This window comes from Polypterus senegalus, chromosome 13 (assembly GCF_016835505.1).
Source record: "Polypterus senegalus isolate Bchr_013 chromosome 13, ASM1683550v1, whole genome shotgun sequence".
In the NCBI taxonomy this organism is placed as follows: domain Eukaryota; kingdom Metazoa; phylum Chordata; class Cladistia; order Polypteriformes; family Polypteridae; genus Polypterus; species Polypterus senegalus.
The window spans coordinates 67,112,007-67,133,883 of NC_053166.1; the positions used below are offsets into that span (position 1 = coordinate 67,112,007).

The following is a 21,877-nucleotide window of genomic DNA, read 5'->3' on the forward strand; positions in this document are numbered from 1 at the left end:
ACCAAATGACACATTCATTGTTTTTACATCAAATCAAAAGTTTTTTAAGAAAGGTATATAATTTTTTAAATTTAAAGACAAAATACTTGGATACCACATATTCAATAGTGTGAAAAATGGAATGGATTTTTCTTTTACCATAACTGCAAAGAAATATGGACCTTTATTAGAACTTATAGAAAATAGACAAAATAGAATGGGTAATGGTTGATTACATTATAAATGACCGAGTCTTGCTATTCATTTTCACTTCAGTTTTCCAAGAATTTGTCAAGTGTACAAACAAGGATATTGAGCAAGTCATCAGGAAAGCAATGTCTGGAGATTTAAAGGATGCCTTCATTGCTATTGGTGAGCACTTTCCACTTTTGCTCCACAAGAGTATTTTACAGTCATAAAGACTGACATTTTATGTTTAGCTTAAATCGTGTTTTTCATAGTTAAAGGAATACTCCACCTAAAAATGTTTTATATATATTACTTACCTCATTTAGTTTGTAGTGGTGGCCAAGAAAAAAGTTTAGTGTCAAGGAGAGAGTACATGACAAAGACTGTGACCAATGCAGGACAACGATGTCACAAACAAACAATAAGAAAAATGTCCATGGAAAAAGAAACAAAATTCCCACGTAACTTGTGTTGCTTAATTCCAAATGTCTGTCATCCATTTCTATTTATATAAACACTGAGCTTTTTGAATGAGGGGCAGAGGTGGACCTTATATTCAAAAGCACGGTGTTACAGGAATGTGTCTTTCTGGTTTATCTTGAATGCTGAGTTTTCAAAAAATAACTAAGAGTATTACATATTTTAGCACAAAATTGCATGTATTTTTTGTATATTGCACTGGCAAATTGATAACAGGAATGTGAATTATGCAACACGAGTTACGTGGCAATTGTTTTTCTTTTTTCCAAGGACATTTTTCATATTGTCTTTTTCCTGTGTGGTCACTATTGTGTCCTGTTTGTCATGTACTTTCTCAATGAAAACAATAGATTAGATTTTTTTCCCTGCCACCACAACAAACTACAGGGCGTAAGTATTATTATTAAAAAAATATCATTTTTAGCTACAGTTAAGTAAGTGTTTTATCTCTAAGTCATCAGTTTTTTTCTGTCTAAATTTTTATTGAGTAAAAAACAACTTCTGCTTTAATTTTATTAAATTAATTCAAAGGTTAAAATTACCTGATTCATTCACATTTGTAACTTTTGCCAAAAATATAACATTATGGCAAACCTTTCTTCAATTTATCTCAAGCTTAATGTCAACTTAAATTCGTGTGCATTTTTAAGAAAACAGCATATGCTGGATGGTGTTTATCCAGATGACAGTTCCCATCTAAGAATTCTTGTCAGATAGGGAAGAGCAATGGTGTAGGGCCAGTAAAATCTAGCCACTGAGATCAGACACAGTATCAGCTAGGTGTTCTTTAAACATTGGTTCTTTCTGTATCAGTAAAATGGCTGTTGCAGACAAGTCTTATTAAACATAAACTATAGCACCGGTTTTTAAAGCCAATCTTCATTTTTCTGGGAGTCACAATGTCTGATATTTCTTTTTTCAGTCCAAAGTGTCAAGAACATGCCAACCTATTTTGCTGACAGACTCTACAAATCCATGAAGGTATGATGATCATTCTTGTAGCACACTGGTTATAGTTTGATACCTTAAAACTCTGAAGTATGTTTTTAAAGTTCCAATGATTCCATGTTGAACTGTTTTGCACAATTAACCAGCGTTGAAAGCAAAAGTATTTCTTTATTCTCTATTTTTTTTCTCTAGGCAAGCTAACTGTCCAGCATAGTTATTGGAAGGTTCCATTAGCGAGTAGTTTGAGTTATAGTAAAAGTATATTACGTTTACCATTTCTGTTTTATTTATTCCTTGATTAATTTTCAAAGCCAGCATATTTTTAAGCCTAGTCAAAGGAGAAAGAAACCTTTTTAAGCATTTCTAGTAGAAACCAACCAAAGGCCCTTGCAGGGCACACTCACCCACATAGACCCAATGTAGAGTTTCACAAACTGGAGAAGAAAATGCAAATGCCTTGCAGACAGCGCAAGGCTAGAAGCTTTGAGTCAGCAGTGCTAACCACTGTGCTTACATTTGTATTTTACTTTTTTTTAACTAAAAAGTAAATTTTCCTGTATTTACTGTACTTTGAAACACTCCTGAAACCATAACAACATGTGTGGAATTTCAGCTACACAATTATCATTGCAAAGCAAGATTAACAGAATGTACTGGTTTCTATTTTGCTGTAACACATGTCTGATTACATTGTCTTCTGAGGGTTATGTAAAATTATCATGCAAATTTAATAGAAATTCTCTATCTATACACGTTAGAGGTTCCCAAGCTTCTGGATCAACATGCATGTCTGATTGTATTGTAGTCTAAAGTAAACATAAAGTTATTATGCAAATTTAAAAGAAGCACTTCCACAATGACAGCTTTTTATTTATATAAGGGAGAAAAACTAGATATTGTTATTAGAAGAAGTACTTTTGCAGCATCCCTCTTTTACAAAATGATCCAAAACAAGGCCAAAATATACTAAATTAGTGATGTTATTGAATAAATCAACAAGTAAATCCCACAACAGCAAACGTACAGCCTCCCTGCACCCAGCTATTCAGACACTTCAAATTAAGCAGGACAGTGTGCTCACCTCTAAAGCTCAGTAAAGCAGTTACTTTCTATTTCTCATGTCAGAAGGTCAGGTGAGCTCTTGCCAACATTTTTCAACTCTAGATTCACCGAAGCAATGAGAGGTCAGGATATAAAGAGCTTTAATCTCAGTTAGTTTATGAGCAAGCCTTGGAATCGTATTAATGTCAATAGTTCTCCTACATTTGCTATAGAGATGCCAGGCCACCTCTAGTGATCCCTGGTACCCCGAGCCTCCTATTTCCTTAAAAGAGCCGCATCTCCTAAGGAACACTCTGGTAGCCAATACTGAGAAGAGGAGCACTCTGGATCCTTTCTTCCCAAGGTGGGACAATGTGGAGCCAGGAGATCCTGTTGTCTGATGTACCTCTCTCTTTCTGTTTCTTATATCCCTTTTTCCCAGTCTGTGTAAATAGAGTGAAGCTCTACTGGCATTCTGGGAGAAAAAGATTACCTAAGAAAAGTAGCATTATGAAAAATTTGAATAAACAAAAATGAAAAAGTACTTAGTGAGTATCCAGGTCTTTCGTGTTCCCCTGACATGCACTAAGTGGATTGAACTCTTGTGAATACCAACAAACAGAAACGACATGTAACGTTGTGATTGAGTGTATTCCGCACAGATGAAATTTAATGAAATTATTCTTATATTCTCTAATACTGATGATGTAGACAGTGTCAGAAAATATTACTTTATTCTTAATAACAGGAGTATAGTTTATGTGTTTGTAGTTTAACTGTGTTAAACTTTGATTTCCTAGAAACAAATGTGTGTATTGGAAATTGGAAACGGTTAATTACCACTATGGCTTAAACTATTATTGCTTGTAAGTTCTAGGAATTTCTCTTGGTGTTATGATAATACACGACACAAGAGTAATTACAATTATAAACAACACAATACAGAATACTGTATATACTTGCGGATAAGTTCTGCAGCGGATAAGTCAGGGCTTGATTTTACAATGTAATTTCCGGTATTTTATAATGTCGGTCGTATAAGTCAAATGCGGAAAACTCACACTATTGATCCAAGAGATTACGATATGCTAACACCCACCTGAGAGAGTAACCACGGAGCACACTGCCTTTTTTCTGTGTATTGTGCCTATGTGACCACACGGTAATACCCGAAGTATTCCGAAGTGACGTTTGCACTGTTTTGTGTTTTTTGTATCTCACACCCTCATACACCTTAATCATAAGAGCATCCCTTATCTACAATGGAGCATTCAATCAGAAGAAAATATGAAGCTGGTTTTAAATTAAAAGTTGTTAAAGTGGCAAAAGAAACTGGAAACTTCACTGCTGCAACAAAATTCAATGTGTCTGAGAAACTGGTGCGAGATTGGAGGAGGCAAGAAGATGTAAAAAAAATATATATATATATTTTTATTTTATTTTTTTAATTTTATTGATTTTATTGTAATCATTCCATACAAATAGATACATTTTTACAAAAAATAGGATTAAAAACAAATCAACCCCCACCCCTGAGAAAGAGAGCATGGCCAACGGAGTAAAACTTAAAGCTAGCAAAAATAAATATTTAAAAAAAATGTAAGTGTCGCATTTTTGAATGGGCGTATAAGTCGGGTATGCGAGTATATATGGTAAAATTCATGACATCACAATATTATATATAGTAGTAGTGAAAAATATATTGCACAAAACACAAACACATACTGTAAGACAATAAGGTAAAGTACAATTGCACTGCCGCCCAGTAATATCTTCTTATAAAATACGCTACCATGGCTGTCTGTCTGTCCAGGATTTTAAATCACCTGTAGCTCGCAAACTGTTTGAACTATTGACCTGAAATTTGGCACACATATACTACATGACCTCTACTATCTGCTTTCCGGGTGATGATTGACCTCCAAGGTTATTCCTGTTTTTATTTTTATTTTATTTTATTGTAGAATCAACTCTCGGCAGGGGCCAACAGGCTTGCCGTGTGTCGCATGCGTAGGGGCTCCGTTCTCATCCCTACCACTTTCCGTCACTTCCCCTATCGCTTCATATCTTCAATCATTCTTGAGGCAGATTGAAGACTTAAGTGCTACCTTAAGTTAAGAATTAAAGAAAACGTACTAAGTAATTGCAACACAAACACTGACTTAATCAGTTTTAATGTAAAAGATACCGACGAAAGAAGAGAAGTGGGCCACTAGAATGGAAAAAAGAAGAGCTGCTTAGGAAGCATCAAGCGTATCAACCTCTGAGCAAACAAATGCTAAACGTACAGAGAAAGAGGATGAAAACTATGAATGCTCCAGTCAAGTGTATTCACTGCACACACACCATTACTGGTATAATATATTGGGACAAATAAAAGTTTAACAATGAACTACAATTACAAACAAAAGTGCCAAAGCTAACAGAGACAGTAACACTGTATTTCTTTTCTTTGGCTCCATCTTGGATGTGTTTACTCAAAATAGAAATGATGTGAAGTGGCCTTGAGATTAGCACCTGAAGTTAAATTTGAAGCTCATACAGTTGGTAAGGTTAGGAATTTATGCTTTTTGTTACTGATAGAGGGAATCTCAACAGTTGAAAGTAATGAAGTAGAGATTACTGTAGAACACTAGAATAGTGATACAGGGGAGAGGTGATTTTGAGACTGAATAACAAATCAATGTGGAAGCAGTTTTTCAGAGGTTGTACTAAACCATGGTGGTGAGTCAGGAGCTAAGCCCTTGGAGGAAGTTCTTGGATCACCAATCAATCTACATCCCCTTCCTCACTTGTGGTTACAAGCTACAGGTAGTTACAGAAAAAATGAGACTGAGAACACAGGCAGCCAAAATGAGGCACCTGAGCAGGGTTGAAGAAAATAGTTGTTCAGGGTTGAAGAAAATAGTTGTTCAAACATTGCTTTTCAAATTCGACAGGAGACAGTTAATGTGGTTTAACCTGGCTGCCTCTCATGGGGAATCTGTCAGATATGGGCAGACTAATAAAACAGAAGTGGGATTACATCTCTCAGTTAGTCTGAGAGGATCAGGTAATCCCCCAGCAAGAATTTGAGAAAGGTGCTAGGAATAGGATGGCCTGGTCTGTCCATCTCAGAAGAAGCTGACTGAAGTGAAGTGGAGATGGGGAAACAAAGTAACGATTTTGTGGAGCAGTATGCTATATTCTGGTCAACGATAGAAGTTGGGGTAATGGGTTCTGACAATATATTGTTACAAGCTCATACTGTTTTTTTGTCTTCAGTGACTGTAACTCCTTGTGAAATGCCTGTCATAATTTATTTGGTCTTGTCTCTCCAAGATGTACAGACCTATGCTTGACTTTCATCGTATTATTGTGTATTTGGTTGACACCTTTAACCAAGAGAACTTACAATGTCAGTGTTCGTTTGAGTTATTTACATATATATTTTTGCAATGGTCAATGTCATTTAAGTCAATTTCTCAGGGTCATACAGTAAGCTGAAGATGGGTACTGAGTCCACAGTGTTAAGGTTTAACATCCAGTAAATTAACCACTACACCATAACACCTTCCTGATTATTATTAGACCTGATGTACTATTTCCTTTTTATATTTGTCAGATATTTCCTCACATGGTGACTTACAACTAGTGTATTACTTTTTAAATATATTTTGTAAATTTGGTACACAGATATGCTTGTTCACTCAGGTTTAGTCAAAGAATAAAAAAACAACCTTGTGGTTTAAAGATTAATACCCTAGCCAGTAGGCCAAACAACCTGCTTCTCTTCAACACTAACTGAATGCTTCTCCTGCTTCCCCTTAAGAGACTAATAACAATCAGTACATTAACATCACTCCTAAGGAACATATGTAGGCATTAAATAAAGTGTGCTGCTTGTCCAGAGTGAGTTCAGAGAAGTTTAGAGTAAAAAACAACTTCTATGACATGTCAGTCAGTCATTTTCCAACCCACTATATCCTAACACAGGGTCACGGGTGTCTGCTGGGGCCAGTCCCAGCCAACACAGGGCATAAGGCAGGGACAAATCCTGGGAAGGGCGCCAGCCCACCACAGACATCTATGACATGATAAAATTTAATCTGGATCGACACATAGTGTAAAAGTGCCTTATACTGTAACTTCTCTTCAAAAGCTACTGTATATAGCCAAATCATTTTACCTTATTGTCATCTTTCTGCCTTAGTGTAGAGAGAATATTTTTCCATGATTTTGAAGCAACTATCATTGAAATTATACTGGGAAAATCCTCTTTTATTAAGTTGACGTTATCTGTGCATCCATTTTCACTTCCCAGTGTACCTGAGTTAGAATTCATAAGGAAGGGAAATTGCAGGAGAAAAACAAAATACCCAAAGAAAAATCCACATAAGTAGTTCGTGAAAGAGCAGACTTGGACTCAAGTGATGCACTGTGCTTACCTGCATGCAATAACAACAGAAATACTGATAGAAAAAAAGAGTTGCAGTGCATTTCATGTTTGCCGAGGCTGAATTGTTGATTGATCTGTTTCTAAGGATCAAGTATCAGGGTAACAAAACATTCAGTGAGACAAAATGAGTTTAAAAAATGAACACTTTACTAACTAGATCATCTAAAATAAGACTTAAGATTTTAGCAAATAAGACAGTACTTGTCTTGCTTTAACAGAAACTCTCTCAGGCTATAAACTTCTTAACTGATGATAGCACCTTTGATCGCAGTCAAACTCAAAAGTGACAATAAATCCTAGCTATCGTGCAGTTTTACCATTTTATCATTTAATCACTTGATTTATATATTTACGATTTCTTAATAGTTCACCCTTAATTGTGTGTGCCTAGGGGCTTTTGCACAACAATGCTGAGTCTGTCTGTAATATCATAACAACAACATGTGAACGCCAACATTCATGTGGTATGTGAGACCCAAAGTCTGTAAATTGTCTCTAGTCAGCAACTACTTATACAAAAAGCATTCAAGAAATCAGTGACGTCAACTGCTTTCAGGGTAAAGAAGGGTGGGTAGCTGTGGTCACAGAAAGCCAAGAACCAATACTGAAACAAAACTAATTAAATGGTGGGTCAAAAAAAGGTTTAATGAAAACTTATAATTTATAAATGAACAAAATTACTGTGCACAAAAACTGTAAAAACAATACAAGTTTAGGAATACTGTTGTAGCAGCACTACTTAAAATGTCCTACTTCTCCAAGCAGCCCCGGTGGCATAACACTATTGGACAGCTTTGGGAGGCACAGGGGCTGCTGGGAAGATAATTGAGCCCTTTAAAAAGGAATCTAAAGGATGCCGAGGGGATCGAGATCATCTCTCTGTATGTTTGTTATTACACTTCATATACACAGTTGGATTAGGACTTGACCACATTGGATTACGGTTTCTTTCTGGGTGTATGTTCTGTCCTGTGCCTGCCTGTGAGTTTGTACTGACTGGGTACAGTAGGATAAAACTTTACATTGCTTTGAGAACGCTGCTCACAGGGTGTTTCAATCACACCTCCATCATCAACTGCCCCTGCTATACTAGATTGTTTTGAACATTGCTGTTAGTGTTTTATTGTGTGCTATCAGTGTTGTAATTTATCATCGCCCTTGGGAAGCTTGGGATGGCCTCTGAGTATGTGGTTTTGGTTATATATTGTGTGCTCTTTATTTATTGTTTGATGAATATATCGTATTGGTGCCACTAACAGTATCTCAGTGTGTGAGTGTGCGTACCGGGGTCAAGGCTGGGTGTGTTTCCAGGGTTCCCACAATAAAATAAACAAACCTCTGTTTTTGGACAGTGTAAATCATAGTGTCCCGGTGACCACTACACTGTTAACTGCTTAAAATCAGACAGGCACTCTTTCAGTTTCCTTTTGGTATCAATTGTCCTGCATTTGTTGGCATTTTCTTGTTTTTATCATACTGCACTGTATTGTGTGATTGATGTTCCATTGCAGCCATGCTTGCACTGCAGAATACTTGGCAATAATGCATGTGGTAAATGGCACTATATACATTAAAGATTCATAGATTAGGTGAGTGTACACAAAATGTCACAGCCTGAAGAGAGAAGACTACCTTTGTATAAATTGTTTTGATGTCTCTAGACAGATAAGGCACAAAGTCCACAGCACTTAACAAAGACTACCTCACCTATTATTCTGACTTTATAGTCTGCAAGATTTTATGAAATTATACCTTTATGGTCATCCTGCTTCAAGCTCAAACAAACAACCAAGTGCTGAAAATTAGCTGAAGAAATCACACAAGAAAAACTCAATGTGCTTTTTAGTTCTTAATTGGCAAAAACTAATTTTACCCCAGGTAATCAAGTGTACCTCCCAAATTAATTTTTCTTGGGTGGAATCTACTCCAAAGTATAACAACAACAACAATAACATTTATTTATATAGCACATTTTCATACAAACAGTAGCTCAAAGTGCTTTACATATTAAAGAATAGAAAAATGAAAGACATAATTATAACAAATAAATCAACATTAACATCGAATAAGAGTAAGGTTCAATGGCCAGGGGACAGAAAAACAAAAACTCCAGACGGCTGGAGAAAAAATAAAATCTGTAGGGATTCCAGACCATGATACCGCCCAGTCCCCTCTGGGCATTCTACCTAACATAAATGAAACAGTCCTCTTTGGATTTAGGGTTCTCACGGAAGGGCTTGATGATGATGATGGTCACGTAGACTTCTTCCTTTTAATCCGTCCATCATTGTTGGAGCATCATGAAGCTTTGAGTAGGTGGAGGTGGCGCAGGCCACCACCACAAAGAAACCGGAAAAAGAAACAGAAAAGAGAGTAGGGGTCAGTACCGATTTTAGAGCCACCATGAATAGTTGTTATGATGAATTGAACATACAGAGTATCAGGATTAAGTTAAATTATGATTAAAATGAAGTTATAAAAAGGCCATGTTAAAGTAATGTGTTTTCAGCAGTGTTTTAAAGTGCTCTACTGTATCAGCCTGGCGAATTCCTATTGGCAGGCTATTCCAGATTTTAGGTGCATAACAGCAGAAGGCCGCCTCACCACTTCTTTTAAGTTTTGTTCTTGGAATTCTAAGGAGACACTCATTTGAGGATCTGAGGTTACGATTTGGAATATAAGGTGTCAGACATTCCGATATATAAGATGGGGCGAGATTATTTAAGGCTTTATAAACCATAAGCAGAATTTTAAAGTCAATTCTGAATGACACAGGTAACCAGTGTAGTGACATAAAACTGGTGTGATGTGTTCTGATTTTCTTTTCCTAGTTAGGATTCTAGCAGCTGCATTCTGCACTAGTTGCAAACGATTTATATCTTTTTGGGTAGTCCTGAGAGGAGTGCGTTACAGTAATCTAGTCGACTGAAAACAAACGCGTGAACTAATTTCTCAGCATCTTTCAGTGATAAAGAGGTCTAACTTTACTTATGTTTCTTAAGTGAAAAATGCTGTCCTAATGATCTGATTAATATGTGATTTAAAATTCAGATTACAGTCAACAATCACCCCTAAGCTTTTTACCTCCGTCTTGACTTTTAATCCTAATGTATCCAGTTTATTTCTAATAGCCTCATTGTATCCATTATTGCTGATCACTAAAATTTCAGTTTTCTCTTTATTTAACTTGAGAAAATTACTATTCATCCATTCTGAGATACTAGTCAGACATTGTGTTAGTGAATCAATAGAATCGGGTCATCAGGTGCTATTGATAAGTACAGCTGTGTGTCATCAGCATAGCTGTGGTAGCTCACGTTGTGCCCTGAGATAATCTGACCTAACGGAAGCATGTAGATTGAGAATAACAGCGGACCCAGGATAGAGCCTTGTGGAACACCATATTGGATATCATGTGTCTTCGAGTTGTAATTCCCACAACTAACAAAATATTTTCTCCCTGTCAGGTAGGATTCAAACCAATTTAAGACACTGCCAGAGAGGCCCACCCATTGACTAAGGCGATTTCTAAGAATGTTGTGATCAATGGTGTCAAATGCAGCACTCAGATCTAAGAGGATGAGAACAGATAAATGGCCTCTGTCTGCATTTACCCGCAAGTCATTTACTACTTTAACGAGTGCAGTTTCTGTGCTGTGATTTGTTCTAAAACCTGACTGAAATTTATCAAGAATAGCATGTTTATTTAGGTGGTCATTTAACTGCATAATGACTGCCTTCTCTAGAACTTTACTTAAGAAGGGCAAGTTAGAGATGGGTCTAAAATTTTCAAGAGCGAGGGGTCAAGATTATGTTTCTTAAGTAGGGGTTTAACTACAGCAGTCTTAAGACAGTCTGGGAAGACCCCAGTATCTAGTGACGAATTTACTATGTCAAGAACATTATCAATTAGCACGCCTGATACTTCTTTGAAAAACCTTGTTGGTATCGGGTCAAGGACGAGGTGGAGGGTTTTAATTGAGATATTATTTTTGTAAATCAGGTAAATCTATCCTAGTGAAAGAGTTTAATTTGTTTATAACAGGATGTTGGGGTTTAGGGGGATCCTTAGTGTTGGGGAGATATACTATGTTATTTCTAATATCATTAATTTTTTGATTGAAGAATACAGCGACAGCCTCACAGGTTTCACTGGAAGCACTTAGGAGGCATTCCTTTGAGCTACCTGGGTTTAGTAGGCGATCAATTGTTGAAAATAAGACTCTAGGATTACTAGCATTGTTATTTATAATATTAGAGAAATAGCAGCGTCTCTCAAGACGGACAGTGTTATTGTATTCTGTTATTTTGACTTTTAATATTTCGTGGTGGATAGTAAGTTTACTCTTCCTCCATTGACGCTCAGCTCTACGGCATGTTCTCTTTAAATCAGACACTCTTTGGGTCTTCCATGGTATACCAATGCTAGAAGATTTTTTCACTGTCTTTTCAGGTGCAACTATGTCAACAGCAGCTCTCACTTTAGAATTAAATCTTTCCACCTTACTATTTACATTGTCCTCGCTATTATAGCTGGCACTATAAACGGACTGATTGCTTAAAATGTTTGTAAGTTTTAAAGCTGCTGCCGAATCAAAGAAGCGTTTTTTAACAATATGCTTCTCATGAGTGTTTTTTATCATTATTTCTATATTAAAAAGTAGAAGAAAATGGTCTGATAGACCAATATCAATGATCTGTTTTATATCAACTTTCAGTCCTTTAGTCCTTTAGTAATCAAGTATAAAGAATCTTGAGGACATCACAACATTACATTATGAGCAAAACAATCCTTGTGACTTTTTCCGAGTCACAAACTGAGCTGGGGCAGCATTTGAATCTTTTGCCTCAGTCTGTTTCCTTAGACTTTAGGCACATCGATGCAGTGGGTACTGTTGCCACAACCAGTAACTATAATCTTTGATTGAATACCCTCCCTGAATGTTCATGTGATATTCCTTTCCAGGTTTATTAGATCACATTTCCAAGTCTATTCAGCACACCTTCTCTGTTCAACTCGGCTTTTTAGCGCTAACACCCACTAAGTTATCGTTGACCTGCTGTCCTTCAATGCCCATGTTGCATTGGTCTCTTGGTCTTACAGATTCACTCTCTACAACATCCCCAAGATCAGATTGTATCAGACAGAGTATGCAGCACAACCTTCTGGTCCAAGCTTTGGTCTTGTCAAATCTGGACTACTGTAACTCACTATTGGCAGGAATACTAGCATGTGTTACTACTGCAGATGATTCAAAAAACACCGGCACATGCAGTGCTCAATCAGTCGAGGTGGGCACATTTCACTCCTCTTTTCAGATCACTACACTGGCTTGTTGTAGTGATGTATATTAAATTATATTGATGGTCCCATACAGAGTAATCAACAAGTCAGCACCTATATATATATATATTGTCAGGGACGCCGTGAGGGAAGGAGTGTCGGGAATCACCTGGAGCTCATCCGGGAGAATATAAAAGGGGTCGTCTCCCTTTATTCAGGGCTGGAGTCGGGTGTAAGCAGGACGAGGCCGAAGAGAGTGGAGGCGGCCCGAAGAAAGGCATTGTGTGGCCAGGACTGTGTGTGTTGGGGGATTGTGCACGGGACTGGGTCTTAGTGACCATAAATATTGTAAATATTTGTAAATTATAAACGTGTGGTGGTGAGTAACAACATGTTGGCCTGTCTGTGTCCGGGTCGGCTCCACTATATATATATACTCCCTCTCGACCACTGAGGTCTGCTGATGAAAGGCAACTGGTGATGCTCCCTCTGCATGGTGGCATCAAAGCTCAATCTGGACTCTTTTTATGTGCAGCTTCTAGGTGGTGGAATGAGCTGCCCTCCTCCATTCAAAATTCTGACTTCATCTGTCTATTTAAGAAGCATTTGAAGACACTCTTGCTTGGTGAATATCTGTCTAATTGATAAAAGCTTTGATTGGTTCTCGTAACTAAGGAATTGTAATGGGCTCTTCACTTGTAGTGATCAATTTTGAAACCTTTTCCTGTAACACTTGTTCCCAAACTGTCCCCCAAAGTGATATTTACTCAGTTATGTTGACCTCTTTTGTACGCCACTGTGGATAAAAGTGTCTGTTTAGCAAATAAACATAAAAGTGTGTGTCATTCAATTACATAAAGGCAAAGCTCATGCCATTGCCACCAAACAAATGTACCATTTTCGTTTTTTGTGTGATTGGTTTTACATCTGTATATTTTTGGTTCTTTTTTGTGAGCATAATAATTTATTACCTAATGCACTGTATTTAATGATACTATATACAGTGTAAAAGCTGAAAAGTATGTGAGTCTTTTATGCTAGGCATGACTTGAGACTATATTTATGTGTGTATGATTTGCTAAAACAATTATTGATTGATCTTTCATTTCTTGCTCTTTCCTCTAGGGTCTTGGCACAGATGAACGAACACTAACTAGGATCATGGTATCCCGGAGTGAAATTGACTTGCTCAACATTCGGCGGGAGTACAAGGAACTGAGCGATGTTTCCCTTCACGAAAGCATCAAGGTCGAGGCTCTATGTGTTAGTCAGAGTTTATTTGTACTTTCCCTAATACATTCAACATTTACTCCATAAAAACAAAGTTGCAAAACACTGAGCCAACTATAATTACCAGTCGTACATTCTTTCTTCCACTAAATTTCTAAATGCCCTGTAGATTAATCATCTTACAAAAAAGTGATTTAAACACAGAGAGCATCAAAGATGTGGTAAGGGGTAAAATTTAGACTCAGGGTTTGTACGCCTCATTCATCTTTAACACAAAGACTAACATAATTTTTGTCACACTGAAAATATGTTCATGTAGATTCATTGGATACAGTTAACTCTTTTTATTTTGATATCATCTCCTCAGTGTTGGTAATACATTCACTGCATGCAGATAGTTTTCCCCCTGTTATCTAACTGATGTGCAATTTGGATGTCTACTAAAGGTAAAAAAATACAAATTTGCAAATGTTGGTTTTATAATTGCTGTTCACACTGGGGTAGACACTACATTAGTCAATTTTAATGCAGCTGAAAATCAATAATGAGAAAATTGCAAAAAAAGGGCAAGAAACTTCACCTAATGTAATCTCCTAAGGAATAATTAAAGGCCATTGAAATCAAAATTACATTTCAAGCTCTTGGGTGGGAAAGGATAAAGTGCATGAAGAAGAAATAGCAGCAGGAGGAGGAAATGATGTTTTCTATGTCCTTCATTAATCATGTAGAATATATACTGTCAACGTCTTAGCACTTAGAATTAGTGCTGCCTTTTATTGGTGTTTAAGTCAGATTTTAAGTCAGATATCTACACAGATATAATTTAGAAACATAGGCCTGTGGCTTTTGGATACTACCTCCTCCCCACCGTAGGCTTGTCTTTGGTACTATTTTGAGCATGTGTCGCTGCTGCTCATGCTGTGCTGAGCGAGAAGCACGATGTGGGTTAATTTATCTCAGCTGTTCAGGAATTCCCCTTCATCATATTTGCATCTGATTGGTGGGTTACATTTGCAGTGCCATGCATGTCAGAATGGTAATAGGGTTTCCTGTCTTAGAATTTTATGCAAAACAGAGAAATGCATTTTCGTATGAAGGCAGTAAAGCAGGTGTATTACTGTGAAAGAAAAATGACAATACATTCGGTCCAAGTTTTATGCTTGTTCTATTATCCTTTGTCTTTATAGTAACATATTAATTTATGTGTTTGTTGCCCACGTTGGAGCTCTGTTAGGGCTCAGCCCTGGAAAGACGTATGTATTCTGCGGTTCAGGCCAAATATCCTCTTTCAGAGAACTGTGTTGAGCAAATTTGCCTCTCATAATTTCAGTATTGGTGAAAAGAAACAACAAAGACTGCAAGGGTCCCTTTTGTGGGATTTGAGGCTCAGGCAGGAACAGAAGAGCAAGACAGTTCAAACGCACAATGAAAAGCAAAATATAGATAAAAGCGATGTCACCCCACTTACATGCATCTGAATGTTTATAGTGTGTTTCAGCAGGTTTGCATGCACTTTTTTTATCAAGTTATTTAAATTTTAGTTTTCTTATGTATTTGTTTTGTCGAGTGAATTTCATACCTCATGTCTTTGTAAATAAAAAATCTATTTCCTTATGGCACAGTCATTAGCTTTTCACAGCTAACCAGCTTGTTTCAATTTGTATCTAATATTGTTTTAATTTGCCACTGAAGTTACATAAATATTTTAGAATCAAAAAATGCCACATGTCCTTAAATTTGAAAAGTGTTCTATTTGGCCTTTATCTGATATATAATAGCCTTCTTCCCCCTATCATTCAAATAAATAATAAAGTTCAGGGTTTATGATGTTGGCGCTGGTAACATAACAGATTTTAAACCTGTTAATATCAAATTATAATTTATACGTTTTTATAAAAAATAGATTAAATTACGTTATGGTAGTGCAGTGATTAGTACTGCCGCCCCACAGATCCAGCTGCCTAGTTTAAATTCCTTCATCTGGTCTTTGTTTGTGTGCTGCTGGCACTTTCTCCCTGCGTCTTCCTGTGTGGGTTTTTCTCCCACATCCCTCAAAGACATGCTGGTGAGGTCAATCAGTGATTCCAAACTAGCCACAGTGTGAGCGTGCGTGTATGCATGAGACGGGCACCCTGTCCTGGGCTGCATCCTGCCTTGCATTCAGACCTACCAGGTTAGGCTCAAGTCTGCTGCCACCGTCAATTGGAAATGTGGGTTTGAGAATGTTATGTTATGTATTATGTATCACTTTACTATATAAAATAATTAGATGCTTTGGTGAACTTTCAGTTTTACAAAAATTGACAAGCTTTTTCTTTTCCTTTTTTTAGGGAGACACCTCAGGTGATTACCGCAAAGCCCTGCTACTTATATGTGGTGGAGAAGATTAATTGCAAACATTTTCAAATTGTAAAAAATATCACTGTGTTTAAGAAAAGCAATTCTGGGTGTCAGTATGGTACTATGTTACTGATTTACAGTATTAATGCTCAGTCATTTTATGCCTCCAAGTCACTTTGTGTAACTGGAAGATGCAATGTTTTGGTCCTTGTTAGCAATGGTGGATCCCAGCTAATTTTATTTATTTTGGTAGGGTATTTTTTTTGTGTATTGTCTCATTTCAGTGGATGTGAGGAGAAGCTAGGCAGACGACAAAGTTAAATTACCCCACAGTACCACTTCTCACAATTGCAACTTTATTTATAATCAATAAACCAATGACCATTTGCCTTTAAAGTTTTTTCACTCTGTTTTCATTTTCATATGTAATTTGGAATTCTCCACCATGCATTTTTAATGTGCTAGTCATTATATTTACCAGGGGTGTGATGCATACTGTCCAGAAAAAAAAGATGTTTCCACTTAAGTCTCAATAATATTGACCGGTTCTTAGAAATTAAGAAGATGTCACAATTAAAGACAAGTATAACCTAGAAACCAAAAGTTCTTCTTTTTCATCTAATGTAAAAATATTAGACATATAGGAAGTGAAAAACATGTTATTCAGGTTAATCATGCATGTAGTGAAAATCCCCAAATGCACCCATTTCAGACGTAATTAAAATAGTCTTGATAAATTAATCAGCTCGTGATTAAATTATAATGTGCCATTTGCCTAAACTTCAAGTATCAGTTACTGCCTTCAGTACTTCAGAAAAACAAACCATCCCACTGAAGGTAGGATTTGCCTGTCAGTATAAATTGTAACACAGCTACTGTTCACAGAGCTTTACATTTTTGTATTTATTAAAGTGTAAATTGTGAAGGACTGATGACATTCTGAATGTTATTCTGTTTTCTTCTGAGGCTGCAGGCTCATACTACTGTTTTATTTTGAGTGCCTTTCTGTATGTACAAATGGATGATTTTCTGTAGGGTCCCAGATTTACTCTATATACTGTATATAAAATCCAATGTCTGTCTGTCTGTCCGCTTTTCACGAAAGAACTGCTTGAAGGAGTTAGTTTTTTTCTATAATTTGCTTGAATATTTTGATTTTGCAACTTTTCTCATCACGCTATGTATCATAGGTCACTGGTGGTACCAATTTATTTGCACATATCCGAGAGAGACACAGCCAGCTGTGGGGAGTGGGAAGCGGGGCCCTCCTCACTCATGCACCAGCCTCGGGGCGTAACTTTAACTTCGCTTAGTTAGCAAATGAGAGAACTACTTAACGGATTTAGATCGGGTATTTTTTCTATAATTTGCTTGAACATTCCAGTTGATTTTGCGACTTCTCTCATTGCGTTATGTATCATAGATCACTTGCAGGAGCGATATATATTCACGCTCATGTGAGACAGAGGCTGCGGGCCGAGGGGAGGTGGAAGCATGACATCAGGAGTAGGGAGCTGAGCCGGGCCCTCCTCACTATTCTGTGTCACTAATACGCAGGCGAAGCTGCGGAGGATGGCTAGTTTTTTATAAATCCAAGGTAGTTCCTCTTTGATTCTATATGAGAGTTCTTTTCCCAAACATGCTGTGCTGTACAGCTTCACATGCTGCAGTGATCTTACAGTCTCATCATTACATGGCATGTTCTTTCTGAGCCTCAAGATACAAAATCATTTTCAGAGTTCTAACACTGCGGAGCCAGCTGTCATGTCACAACATTGACACTTTCCTTCAAGTTCAAGTTCAAGTTTATTGTCATGTGCACAGTAAGGAAACACGTTTCCCTGTACAATGAAGTTCTTTCTTTGCTATCCACACAAAATGACAAAACCAACGTATAAAGATAAACATAAATAATAAGTAGCAGATAGATAATAAGTAACAGAGGCAGCATAGAGTATAAAAACAAAATAGAAGTATAAAGTATAATTGTGCAGGAAGGTGTGTGAAGTCAAATACAGTTGTGTGAGGTAGATGGAATGAGGTGAACCATGGTTATAAACTCCAGTCAGTTATTTAGGAGTCTAATGGCCTTGGGAAAGAAAGAGTTTTTTAGCCTGGAAGTCCATCATTTCATACTTCTATACCTCCTGCTTGAGGGTTGAAGTGTGAACAGTTCGTGTTGGGGAATGGTGGGGTCCCTGTCCCTGAGGATCGAGGCACTTCTCCTGTGAACTTTGCAGTTGTAGATGCTCTGCATAGAGGACAGTGGGGTCCTGGTGATCTTCTCAGCAGTCTTTAATACTCTCTGCAGGCATTTGCGGTCCATAGCAGTAGTGTTGACGTACCACACGGTGATTCAGCTGGTCAAGATGCTCTCAACAATGCAGCTGTAAAAGTTGCCGAGGATCTTACATACCAAACTTCCTCAGCCTCCTCAGAAAGTACAACTGCTGTTGAGCCCTCTTGACCAGTTGTGTGGTGTTAAGGGTCCAAGTGAGGTTTTCACTGATGTAGGTGCCCAGGTATTTAATACTGCTCACCCTTTCCTCTTCAAGCCCTCGGATGAACAGTGGCCGGTGATGTCTCCTCTCCTTCCTCATGTCCACTATCATCTCCTTCGTCTTGTCTGTGTTGAAGGTGAGGTTGTTGTTCTCACACCATGACACCAGACTGTCCACCTCCCTCCTGTAAGACGCCTCATCCCCACCAGTAATGCGTCCAATCACTGTGGTGTCATCTGCAAACTTCAGGATGATGTTATCTTTGTGGGAGGCGACACAGTCATGGGTGAACAGGAGTTAAAGGATGGGGCTGAGGAGGCAGAGCTGTAGTCAACAAAGAGCATCCTGATGCAGGATTTTGTCTTTGTTCTCCAGATGGGAGAGGGAATAATGTAGCGTGGCCACGATGGCATCTGAGGTGGACCTGTTGGGCCGGTAAGCATACTGCAAGGGGTCCAGAGTGTGCGGTATGCTGCTCTGAATGTGGGCCAGCACCACTCTCTCAAAACACTTCACTCTAGAGAGTTGCACTGAATGATTAGATCAAGAGCTGATGCTGACATTGTAAGGTAACTTCCACCTTTGAAGTTGCTCTTGGTTTCCTGAACAGCAGTTAAGTCACTAAAAAATCTGCCAATGCAATAACTTAGAATAACAGAAATTATTTACATTCAAGGGTAAAAGGAAGTTATTCATCACTCACTTTTCCAATATTTTGTTAGCACAATATAAAACTGCTCCAGTCTGTCTTGTTTAGAACTATATTAGCCTGCAGGCAATTTCAAAAAGCTTTAAGTAAATAAATGTCATCTTCTTGGACCACATTTGCTATGTCACACCATTAATCTGCTTGAAGTTCACAGTGGGGCTGAGTCTATTCTGGCAGTAACACACAAAACAAGAAACTGCCCTGGACAGGGTGCCAGACTGTCATGGGGCTCCTTCGTTGCAACGCACATTCAGCACAATTTAGAATCACCAGTTAACTTTAACAGTAACCTGTGTGTCCTTATGGATTCAAGAAAACCAATACAGACATGGGAAGAACATGCAAACTTCACATTGGTAATATCTTGGCTTGGGATTTAAATCCAAAACACTGGATCTTTGATGCAGCAACACTAACCATTACACTTCCCTGCCATCCATCACATTAGCCTTGCTAAAAAATATATCTTTGTTAAAAATAAGATACAAATTAAATAATGTTACTAAGAGCTGTTTGTTTTTTGTCATTCATATTTCATGGGTGCCAATAAACTATACGTTGGGTTATGCACATTATTATTCCATACAGCATTTGACACCAGTGTCAGTAGAAAGATTGTGGCTACACATGAACTTGTAGTGGAAAAAGTAAAAATTAATGGATTCACAGATCATTCTCACTGTATATTTCAGGTCTCTCGTGTTCTGTCACTTGTTAAGTAAAATTTGGGCATTACAGCATGTGAAATAGTGTAAATGGACCCCAGCAAAAAGGTCTAATATTAAACCAAACCTGATTGGGATGAGCCGTTACAGAGAAACTGAGAAATATTGGGTAAAGAAATGGGCATTGTTGAGTTATGTAAATATGACAAGTGACCTCAACTTTGGACTTTGTTCATTTCAGCCAAGTTTTGATTCTTGGTTTAATTTTATTGTGCTTTCATTGTGATCATTATTAGATTCTGTGGGTGCATTGAAAATAGTTCCATTATTAGAATGTTCAACAGGGCAGCACGGTGGCGCAGTGGGTAGTGCTGCTGCCTCGCAGTTAGGAGACCTGGGTTCGCTTCCTGGGAGTTTGCATGTTCTCCCCGTGTCTGTGTGGGCTTCCTCCGGGTACTCTGGTTTCCTCCCACAGTCCCATCTGTGCGTGCCCTGCAGTAGGCTAGCGCCCTGCCCAGGGTTTGTTTCCTGCCTTGAGCCCTGTGTTAGCTGGGATTGGCTCCAGCAGACCCCCGTGACCCTGTAGTTAGGATATAGCAGGTTGGATAATGGATGGATGGAATGTTCAACAGCTATCTCAACTCCATATAATAAATGTACCAAGAAAGTGTTCAGTTCCAAAAATAAGGTACAGCTTGTAGTCGAGTGAGGCATGACACAAAATCCAAAATGAATGTTGGGGTGTCAACGGGGTCGCCCTGTTTAATAATTGACACAAAATCAAACTAAAACAGAGCAGTCACGTCTGGGGTGGAGGTCCGTCCTGTTCAGAGTCTGCGTCCAAATAAGATACTAAATTTATAATAATAGAATTTTTATGATTTAATAATTAGAATGTATAGTCCTCCAAGTGGAAGGGCCAGAGTCATTTGCCTTAATCAGGCGTCTTCTCTGAGCAGTGGAAACAGAAAGAGATGATACCGTTAGTGACAGAATGCGGAAGGTGACCCTCTGGCATACATTTGTCACAAAACATGTCCTATTGTTCATATATACACAATGTAACCTTCCCAGTCCAGCATACTAGGCTTCTAGTGTCATTATTATCATGTAATCAGTGAAATAGTTCCTTACATATGCTAATCATTAAACAACAAATCCCCACTCTCTGGTGCCATAGTTAGTTTGTAGAATTATCCTACCTTGAAACCTGAGTCTGAGACCTCACTGTACTGTGTACTCTTCTGGTTCCTGTACAGCAAAAAAAGACATTACAGCTCTGGAGAAACTCCATGGAAGAGCAACTAGGCTGATTCTAGGACTGAGAGTTATGAGCTATGAGGAAAGATTGAAGGTTAAAAGGTGATGTAATTAAAGTGTTTAAGATGATCATTTGAATTAGTACAGTGGATACCTTAAACTCTGCGGTGGGCTGGTGCTTTGCCCGGGGTTTGTTCCTGCCTTGTGCCCTGTGTTGGCTGGGATTGGCACCAGCAGACCCACATGACACTGTTAGGACAGAGCGGGTTGGATAATGGATGGATGGATGGATACCTTAAACTTGTCAACCAGAACCCAGGGACAAAGATGAAATCTTGTTAATGTCAAGAACTCTTTATATTGCCAGGTACATTTTGAATGAATGCTACTGTTTTCTGACATTGCACTTTTATTTTGTATTTTTTATTTGATGGCCATGGTCATCTTGATTATAGTTGCTGCACTCATTTGCCAAATACCATTTTTATGTTTGTTTCCTGGAATTTGCATTAAAGCAAAATGGATCTTATCATTTTCCCATCTTAATCATATAGAAAATCAATTAACTCATTAGTGATATTACTTACTGTGGTGGGCTGGCGCCCTGTCCGGGGTTTGTTCCTGTGCTCTGTGCTGGCTGGAATTGGCTCCAACAGACCCCCGTGACCCTGTGTTAGGATACAGTGGGTTGGGGAATGACTGACTGACTCACTGATATTACTTACACTGTATATTATCACGCACTGATATTACTTACACTGTATATTATCACGCTGTACAGATCACTCAAGTCATATCCACTTTTATCAATAC

General features: G+C 38.0%; 1 protein-coding gene across 5 annotated transcripts in view; it reads left to right on the forward strand.

Annotated features, from left to right (window-relative positions):
* anxa6 (annexin A6) overlaps positions 1-16,857 on the forward strand; it is an 88,902-nt gene extending 72,045 nt beyond the window's left edge. For 3 of the 5 annotated variants that reach the window (XM_039774154.1, XM_039774153.1, XM_039774156.1), the window contains 4 exons: positions 256-351; positions 1,571-1,629; positions 13,485-13,622; positions 15,920-16,857. In XM_039774154.1, coding sequence (XP_039630088.1) covers positions 256-351; positions 1,571-1,629; positions 13,485-13,622; positions 15,920-15,979 — 353 coding nt within the window. In that variant the 3' untranslated portion in view covers positions 15,980-16,857. The remainder of the gene's footprint in view (positions 1-255; positions 352-1,570; positions 1,630-13,484; positions 13,623-15,919) is intronic. The other 2 variants (XM_039774155.1, XM_039774157.1) reach the window with 1 other exon arrangement.
* The last annotated feature ends 5,020 nt before the right edge of the window (positions 16,858-21,877 follow it).